At 43.8% G+C, this 9655-nt stretch overlaps 1 protein-coding gene across 1 annotated transcript in view; it reads right to left on the bottom strand.

Annotated features, from left to right (window-relative positions):
• Positions 1-457: 457 nt before the first annotated feature.
• The window catches only part of Prmt3 (protein arginine methyltransferase 3), an 89899-nt gene continuing 80701 nt past the window's right edge, over positions 458-9655 (bottom strand). Inside the window, exon 16 of the mRNA NM_053557.2 lies at positions 458-4547. Coding sequence (NP_446009.1) covers positions 4438-4547 — 110 coding nt within the window. The 3' untranslated portion in view covers positions 458-4437. The remainder of the gene's footprint in view (positions 4548-9655) is intronic.

Here is a 9655-nt window from a genome sequence, read left to right as displayed (position 1 = left end):
TGGTGTGTGTGTGTTCCCTTCGACAATCAACACTATGGAAGACTTCTCCAAGAGTAGTCTACTTTGGAATTCTGCCCCCATGAACGCTCTCAGCTTCAGTGATCACTTGCACATCCTGATCCATTAACAGACAGAGCACCGTGGGCTCCCCTGTCCCCCAGGATACTCAAGTGGTTACTGGTTGCTGAGGGGGATTTTGTTGGGTGGAGTAGCCACTTTCAAGCTGCCTATGCTCCTGTAGGTAGCCCCAATTAAACTCACTTTCTCCAATCTTGATGTGGTGAACTTTCTTTTGGGTCTGCTGTTGGACCCCGAGCTGGAGTGGCTTAATGTTTTTCTTCTGCCCCAGGAAAAGTTCATACAACAGCTTCTTAGCTTATTTTGAAAATTAAAAAAAAAATGATCAAATTTATGTCATCCCACAGAAAGTGAGGCTAATAAAGAATACCACATGATTCAAACACTTGAACAAGTGATTGTTTTATTATTTTTTTAATATTGTGGCATAAGTAGCCTTTTAAAAATTTGGGCTAGGGGCTGGAAGGCTGGCCCAACAGTTCAGAAGTCTTCCAAAGAACCAGGTTTTATTCCTAGCACAAACATGGTGGACCACAAACACTCATATCTTTTTCATTTTCAGGGAATCTGATGCTCTCTTTCTGGTCCCTTAGGTACCAGGCATGCAAGAGGTACATAGACATACAGTCAGGAAAACATCCATACACTTACAGTGGATAAATAAAAATCTTAATGACTAAACAGATAAGCTGGGCTCATCCTAGGTTAACCCTGTGGTTTAACATTCCCACGGCAAGGTCCCCACGATGCCCTTTTTTACTGAACTGCATATTCCATGCGGAGAACACACCGCACCTTAGTCGCCTTCTTCTCTTCTCTCCTGTTAACTTTCAATGATCACACGAATTCAGCGACAGAGCATTTTTTATTTATTATTCAGCTACAAGGAATATGAATTGCTTCCTATCAGCCAAGAAGCTCAGAACAATATATGAAAAATGCATTAGGAAGGTCAAATGAATTGTAAAGATATTCTGAAACCGCTTATTTATCATTCTCCTTGGAGAGTTTCACTTTAAGCAAGGAGACACTCAGAAATCATGGCGAGGTTAAAAACCAGACAAGCTTTCAAGCCAACAATGGCCGTGCTGACGGGTGGGCAAGGGCGCACTAAATATCCTGCCTCAATGTCTGAGGCATCAGTAAATGCAGAGCAGGATGGGCTGCGCAGCGAATGGCAGCAGTGCTGACCTGCAGTTCCCTGAGCTTTGGAGGTCAGCGAGACTCCAAAATTTCCTTTTTTTTTGGTTCTTTTTTTTTCCGGAGCTGGGGACCGAACCCAGGGCCTTGCGCTTCCTAGGTAAGCGCTCTACCACTGAGCTAAATCCCCAGCCCCCAAAATTTCCTAAAGGCTCTGAAGTCATACATTAGCTGGGCCACTTTGTAGATCATGGGACAACTGTGACACCCCCAGCCTTTGATACTTCTGTTGACCCATTTGTTAGGTTTGTTGAGATGGTTTTGCTACCTGTGGTAACTTTTCTCATTGTCCTTATCAAAACAAGGGAAGAATTATGTTTGCTGTTGTTTTGCTCTCCTGACACAGGGTCACTCTCTTGGCTGGCCTTGAACTTACTATGGTGAACAGGCTGGCTTGTGACTCATGGATCTGCCTGCTGCAATCAAGGGCCTGTACCACCAAGCTTGGCCTGAGAACTGCTTTTTGGTTCATGGTTTCAAAGGTTCCACAGATAGTCTTTAGGCCCCAGGTGCTTTCAGGGAGCCTCTGCAAGGACCTGCTCCCAAGGAAGGGACCCTGGACAAGATCTCTGCAAGGCCCTGGCTTCAGAGTCCTATTTCCAGAACCAGTTTCACAAAATAACACTACCAGCTGGTACCAAAGATCAACACCAGCCTTGGGGATGTGCCAAGCTGTACTACTGCACGGCCCAGGCTGGCCTTAAGCTTGTAATCTTCCTGCCTCAGGTTTTGATCATTAGGATCACAGGTGTGTGTTACTATGCTTGACTCTTGTCTACCAGGGTGTCTGCTGTGTTTCTCCTGGAACTTTCTACACTAAAATAATCAGCTACAAAGTTGCAGTTTCCTAAATCCCTTTAAGCAGGGCAGTAAATGTTTAGCCATGGTTAAAGTAGACAAATTTAAAAATTACCTTCTAGTCAACCCTCCGTCTGCACAGATGGACCTCCAGTTGCTTCATTCGCTTGATGTTTTCGATTTTAAAAAGTAAAGTCCTTGTAACCTCTGTCCTGCTGTGCCTGCCTTCTCTGCCGTGACCAGTCATGAGTCCTAGGAGGGAGCTGTTCTCTCATGGCTGCCACTAAAAATACATTTATTCCTTTCCTAAGTAGCTTTTCTACACAGATTATAAACCTTACCTCAATTTACTTCACCCAGATTTTACCTCAGTCTCAACTGAGAAAACATGGTCCCTGAATCCTAGCATTAAGTTAACCTGTTACTCTCAGAAACCTGGAAGCCCAGGACAAACTCTGCAGCAGGCAAGGCACTGGGAGCCTTCTGTAGATGGGGGCTGGGCAGTACTGTTAGCTCTGTGAGTAATCACCAAACTCCGACATGGGGAAGCAAGAGCCACTATGCAGTTCAGATGAAGAGTTTACAGCCGAAAGCCTGGGAATCCAAACAGGCTGCGCTGAGTATGCACTGCTCCTTGACCCTGCTTCTCACCACACTGGTCTCCTTCCAAGAGGACAGCAAGTACAGATGAAATCTGTGAGCTATACGTTCAGCCTTTACAAATGACTTAGGCTGGGCTCCATGATGGTGCTGGATGACTGACATGTCTCTATTTCTCTGGCTCAAAGCTCTGAGCAGTTCTGTTACACTTCTTCCGGCAGGAAGATGGGCCCTGAGACTAATCTTATACACATAACGTCACTTGAGACCCTGAGTCTTTCACCCTAAGGGACAATTACCACAAACTCCTCATGCTGCCCCCTGATAAAATCCCTTTCCCCTTCCCTATCTTTTGCCACAAGAACCCCAGCCTGAAGCCAATGTCTCACTATGTAACAGGTTGGCCTCAAATCACCGGGATCCGCCTGCCTCTGCCTCCCGAGTGCTGGGATGAAAGGGGGGCACCACCATGCTTGTCAAGGGGGATAATACTTGAGAAATACTTTTTTAAATAGTAGAGAACGTTTGTTCACTGAAAGGAAAAAGGGAGGGGGGCTGGGGCATAGCTCAGTGCTGTTTTCCTATCATGTGTGAGGCTCAGGGTTGAATTCCAATACTGTAAAACAAAATACGAATCTGGTGGGTTATCCGCCTCCACTGAGTACAGTTCTTTGCTGCTGTCATCATCATTCCACTCTTGTGTTGGAAGGAGCCAACACTGTCACCTCCGTCCACTTACTGAGGCACTGACCTGAACGCTATTAACATAAGCCTGCATCTCCCTGAAGGGCTAGGAAAGACTACGCCCACATTGAGATCTGCAGCTGAATGGGAACCTACCTACCTCAGAGCTAGCCTGATCTCCTACTGATGTCCAGTTTGGGCAAAAACGACTGGCCTGCTGAAGCCACAATTTTCTTGACTTGTTAATGCCACAACTTCATGAAAACACTCAATGTAATGAAGAAACTTTTACTATTTCAATAGTTACACATTTTATTGGATATTTTTCATTTTTTCAACCTGAATATCATGATTTTACAGTACTAGCAGATGGATACATGGCCTTGGCACAAACCTGGTCTGTAAAGGCAGCATTTTAGATACCTCTATCCCAGCCTGAAGAGTAGTCTGTCACACCTAGGCTGTGCACTGAAGTTAGACTTCCCCACATTGCTAGGCTATGGCTGGAGAACACTGAGGGGTACAGCTGAGCTGCAGGTGGGTGGAGAGGACCGCAGCACAGCCCCTGCAAACAGAATGTGTGAGAGACGCTGCTGTGTCCCATCCACTGGCTCCCTAGTCTTAAGATATCCTGATATTGCAGCAAAGAGTGTAACTAAAAACTGTTCCTCTAGAAAGGAAATCTACAGTAAAACACTGCTTTGTGTTGCTCATTATTAAAAACAAAATTTATAGTAAGAAACATATATATAATTTAAAAACCAGGACTATTACTGTTCCAAAAGTAAGCCAATTCAAATGACTCTCAGTCTAGCAGGAGAGGAAGTCTCTTCAGCTAATCTGGCCAAGCAGGCTTCTGTGACTAGGATCTCTAGGAGCAGAAGCAGTAGGAGGAAGGAGGGCACAGGCCTCCACTGAGCTCTCTGCTTTATTTGGGCTTACTACCCAGTAGCTGCAGGACCAGGAGCAGCCATGCTACAGCCCCGTGGAGCCTGCCCCTCCTGCTGATTGCCTTATCCCGCTTTAACAGACAGTTGGGTGTGCTTCAGACTTTGTGGCGGCTGGAGACCATGACTGTCACTGGAGACTGTAAGTCTGGGTTGAACTGTTCAAGGTCAGGGTCACAATGAGGGAACGAGGATCCTTCTTGTTCTTGTGAACTGTGATCTTTCCTTTTAAGGCTTCACCTACAAAGAAAGGCACAGCATTTGATGAAAACAGGCTAGTGGAACACATACCCAGTGGTTCTCTTTCTCTGTGATCACAGGGGCACAGGACATGGCTGCTGGCCTTCAGTGTCCTGCCACTGTAAACAAGAAGACCCTCAGAGGTGCACCGTGAATACCCAACAGGTCTGTCCACTGACACCTGCAGCAGGGCAGAGATGGGCTTTCCTGAAGACCAGAAGAAATGTCTACATGCCTGTTTAGTGTGCAATCTCTGTGGAGTTATCGAAGCAGCAAAGTAAGGTGACAGTGACAGCCTCAGCACCCCTGCTTTGATAAGATCACACCACAGCCCCATGCACAGCCTCACAACGTGGACTGACCCAGGATGTAGGATGTAGGGAAGAGTGTCTCTCTGTCTCTCCCTCTGTCTCTTTCTCTCTGTCTCTGTCTCTGTCTCTCTCTCTCTCTGTGTAACTGTCTGAACACTGAATATATGCTCATTAAAAACGAAAGCCGTGTACCATCTACTCCCCCACTCCAATATAAGATAAAAATAAACAGAGCACTTGTTGGGGTATGATGGTTTCATTACTCATGTATTCCATGTGTCTTCGCAGTTCGGCAAGACTCAGACCAAAGGAAGAAACAGTGTGGCCAGGGCTCAACCCATTGTGCAAACCTAAGAGAGACTTACATGTGGATGTGTACGTTAATGTGTGCCTGTGGCTCTGACGCCTACTACATTCCTCTATGTTGTGATTGTTATGATTGGAGACAGGGTCTCACTCTATAGCCCAGGGCCAACCTGGAACTCACTATGCAGCTGAGGCTGGCCTCGAAGGTATGAGCCAGCACAGCGGTCTTTTCTCTATACATTAAGAAAATGACGTAAGTTGGCAGGCTCAAAACGACAGGAATTACCATGACTCCTAGTCCTCCTCCTGGTTCCAGACACTCCGCCCAGCATGGGATGATCACTGGTACATAACTGATGGGAATATCCACTTCGCTTGTGCTTTGCACTAGGCTATTGGAAGGTGTTCACAGGTTCTCTTTCCCTTAACAGCTACAAAACAGCTGTGAAGGAAGCACACTGGCCCTCCTTTTCAGACGACGTTCAGAGAGGTCAGTCCTGTCTCCAGGGCCACACTCTAGTCAGTGGGACAACAGGTTTTTGCTGTTGTGTTTTTCTGGTGCTGAGACTAACCCTACAGCTTTGCACTGCTAGGCCAGTGCTTTCCCACTGAGCGCCTACCCAGACCCAAGAACCAGCATTAATAAATGAGGTCATTTGCTTCTCAAGGCTGTGCTCCTCTGCTGTAGAGCAATACCTCACATCTATCTCAGAGCAGTTGCTATGGCTATGCTATGCTATGCTATGCTGTGCTATACTATACTATACTATACTATATGCTATACTATGCTATGCTATACTAATGTGGACAGGAAACCCTCAGTTCCACTACCCAGTCACATCTTTCTGTAATAGTGTTTGTATCTAAATTACACAACTGCATAATTATAGTAAATTATCTGTTGTGACATTAACCTAGGAAGAAATAAAGGCATTACTATCCTCACTAAATCTAAGAGAATTTGTAATTTAAAATGTATAATAATGCTGTTGGTTTATATGTACCTCTTGAAAACGTACTTGTGTGTAAGGAGACCAGAGGTCAATGTTGGGTGTCTTCCTCGACTGCTCCCCATTTAAATTGTTTTTATTTAAATTTTTCTTAGTTTTTTTTTCTTTTTCTTTTTCTTTTTTTTTTCGGAGCTGGGGACCAAACCCAGGGCCTTGCGCTTGCTAGGCAAGTGCTCTACCACTGAGCTAAACCCCCAACCCCTTTTCTTAGTTCTTTAGGAGTGTCATACAATATGTTTTAATCATATTTACCCCAATTCCCCCAGCTCCTCTCAGATCCCTTCTCCCTTCCCTTCACACCCAACTGTGTGACCTTCTGATGTTGCTATTGTTATTTTTGAGACAGGCTCCTAGAACTCATTATGAAAACTGGGTTGGCCTTGAACTCAAAGAGATCCACTTGTTTTGCTTTCTGAGCACTGGGACTAAAGGCATTGCTCTACAATGTCCAGCCTTTCTTTTTCTTAGTCTTCCTTTTCTAAAAAAACACAAAACAAAACAAAACAAAACAAACAACAACAACAACAACAACAACAAAAACAAAACAAAAAACCACCATGTCCAATTTGTGTGGCTTATTTATCTTTAGATGTGTGTGTGTGGCCTTATATGGAGTATGGCCTATTTACTAGAAGTAAGAAAGCAAACTAACTGTCCTTCTCCCAGAAGCCATCAGTGGCCAGGCCCACTTAACTTTACGTTTGTTCTCTGAGACAAGGCCTCACTACGTAGCTTTAGGTGGCCTGGAGGCCATAGAGATCCACCTGCTTCTGCCCCCCACCCCACCCTATGTTGGGAATAAAAGAATGAATGCCCCATCCCTTCCGGTGCATCTTTATTATTTCTCTGAGTTGGGGAGTTCCCCATTATACCTGGAGCTCCTCGGTACAATGGGCTAGATTGGCTGGCCAGTGAGTGGCCAGGACCAGGCTGTCTCTGCCTCTTTGGAATTATGAGTATACGCGCTATCACAGCTGGCTTCTCACTTAGGTACTGGGGATTTGAACTCTGGTCCTCAAGCTTGCAGGACAGACACTCTACCAACTAAAAAAACTACTTTTGTAGTTTTAAACTGTTTTTAATACCAATAAAACAATTTATCATTTATTGATTCTGAAACTGAGAAGGTAACACCACTTCATGGTAAAAAGGCTTGTTTTGGTACGTGGTAGATAGAAAATGGAACTTATACTATGTATTTATGTAAAACAATGAAACACTGCTACAGATCAAAATGAATGAGGAGGTGCTCGGGGATGGACTCAGCACTGTGTGGACCGCATTCTCCCCACGGATGGATCTACAGACTCAATGCAGCCTGCCCACACCCAGTAGAATTTGAGAGCAGAAACGCAGATGCCTTTAAGATTTATCTGTAAAGAGAATCTGAACAAGTAAGAGGACCAACATTTTATAAAGACGCTGTCTCCTGGCTTAAGGACAGACACATAGATCAAAAGAACAAAGTGTGTGCTGGGAAAGACGCCTGTATGCATATGGCCCATTAATTTTTGACAAAGGAGTCAAGGTAATTAAATGGGAAATGGACAGTTCTGTCAAGAAATGGAGATGGAACAACTGAAAGATGAATTACTAACTCTTAAAAGAACGCAAACTAGATTACAGACCTAAGTGTGGAGAGTGAATGTTCCAGAAGAAACACAATATCCTTGTCAGAATCAGCTCAAGTTTTAAGATTGGTACGCAAAGCACATGCTATCAGGAACTGACATGCTAAAATTCATTAAAATTTTCTATTTGGAAAGACAAGGCAGGAACTGGGATGAAGATATTAGCAATCTGACAAAGAACTTGTTTCCATTTACACAAACAATTCTTACAACAAATTACTCACCTAAAAACCAAGCAAATGGGCAGACTGTGGTAGCACCTGCCTCTTGTTAAGAACTTAAGGGGCAAAGGCAGGGGCAGGAGGATGGCAAGTTCAAGGCCAGTCTGATCCAGCCAGGCAGGGATGCATAGTGAGACTGTCTCAAAGACCTAAAGTCTCACAAGATACAAATTCCAGTAAGAGATGAAATGCCATTACTAACCAGACAAATGCAATGACATATACAGGCTCAGAGCGCTGCTGTGACCCAGCCATAATCCCAGCACTCAGAAGGCTTAGGCAGGAGATACTGGACCATAGAGATTGAGACTGTCTCAAAGACATAAAGCCAATTAAAAAAAGGTACAGATAAAATTATGCACCCAACAGAATTGTTAGAATAACTGGCTTTATTTGAAACAAACAGTTTCAAATAATAACAAGAACTCACAACACTGGTAGGAACATTAAACATGAAGTGCCTTAGATAAGCAGCAGACATGGCTGCTGCTCTCATGTTTGAAGATAAAACAAAAGATCTCTCTTCCATAGCAGTAATTTCAAAGATTAGGGTGCAAAATGCACATACTGAAGTTAATTAAATAGTGTGAAGGGTCACAGTGGTAAACACATAATTCATACCGCTGAGCCCCTCAACTGTCCAAGCCTAACTAAAGTGCCAGAGCAGTGGCTGGCACCGTGGGCAAGATAAGAGTAATTAGTCAGTGTCAGGCAGATATATGACTGACGCTGCTAGGACTGCACAGCAAGCTCACTGAGTGTGTGTGTGTGTGTGTGTGTGCGTGTGCGTGTGTAAGAGCCTGAGCAAGCTCACTGTGTGTATGAAGAAACAGCCTGATCACAAGCATATTTTTTAAACATGAAACAGATCGGGGTTCTTAACACACAATTGTTGTGTAAGCTGTGTTAACAAAACTGTGCACTATTTTCAGAGTGAAGAAACACTACACATTGAAAGGAAGTCTTCTCCAACTAAACCCTCCATCTGGGAGGCAGGCTTCCCACCAAGCTATTTGTAATTATTTTTAGAACTAGTTTGTAAATAAAACAAACAAAAACCTAGTGGATGTTTGTTCCTTAGTTAAACGGATTCTGGATGAATTCTTATTTCATACTTCTTAGTTGGAGAGAAATTTTTTTATTTTTTTAAGATTTATTTATTTTATGTGAGTATACTGTAGCTGTCTTCAGACACACCAGAGGAGGGCATCAGATCTCATTACAGATGGTTGTGAACCACTATGTGGTTGCTGGGAATTGAACTGAGCACCTTTGCAAGAGTAGTCAGTGCTCTTGACCACTGAGCCATCTCTACAGCCCAAGTTGGAGAAATTCTTTAGTCACATTTTTCTTTCCCTTTTTTCCCCTTCCTTTTCTTCCTTTCTCTTTTCTTTTCCTTCCTTCCTTCCTTTCCTTTCCTCTCTCCCTCCCTCCCTTCCTCCTTCTCTGTCTCTGTCTCTTTCTTTTCTCTCTTCTTTCTTTCTTTCTTTCTTTCTCTCTTTCTTTATTTCTCTCTTCTTTCTCTTTCTTTCTTTCTTTCTTTCTTTCTTTCTTTCTTTCTTTCTTTCTTTCTTTCTTTCTTTCTTTCTTTCTTTCTTTCTTCCTTTCTTTTAAAATTGGATGCAGGGT

Source organism: Rattus norvegicus, chromosome 1 (assembly GCF_021556685.1).
Source record: "Rattus norvegicus strain SHRSP/BbbUtx chromosome 1, alternate assembly SHRSP_T2T, whole genome shotgun sequence".
Taxonomy (NCBI): Eukaryota; Metazoa; Chordata; class Mammalia; order Rodentia; family Muridae; genus Rattus; species Rattus norvegicus.
Note: the sequence above shows the minus strand (reverse complement) of the source record. Positions and strands in the feature narration are given on the sequence as shown.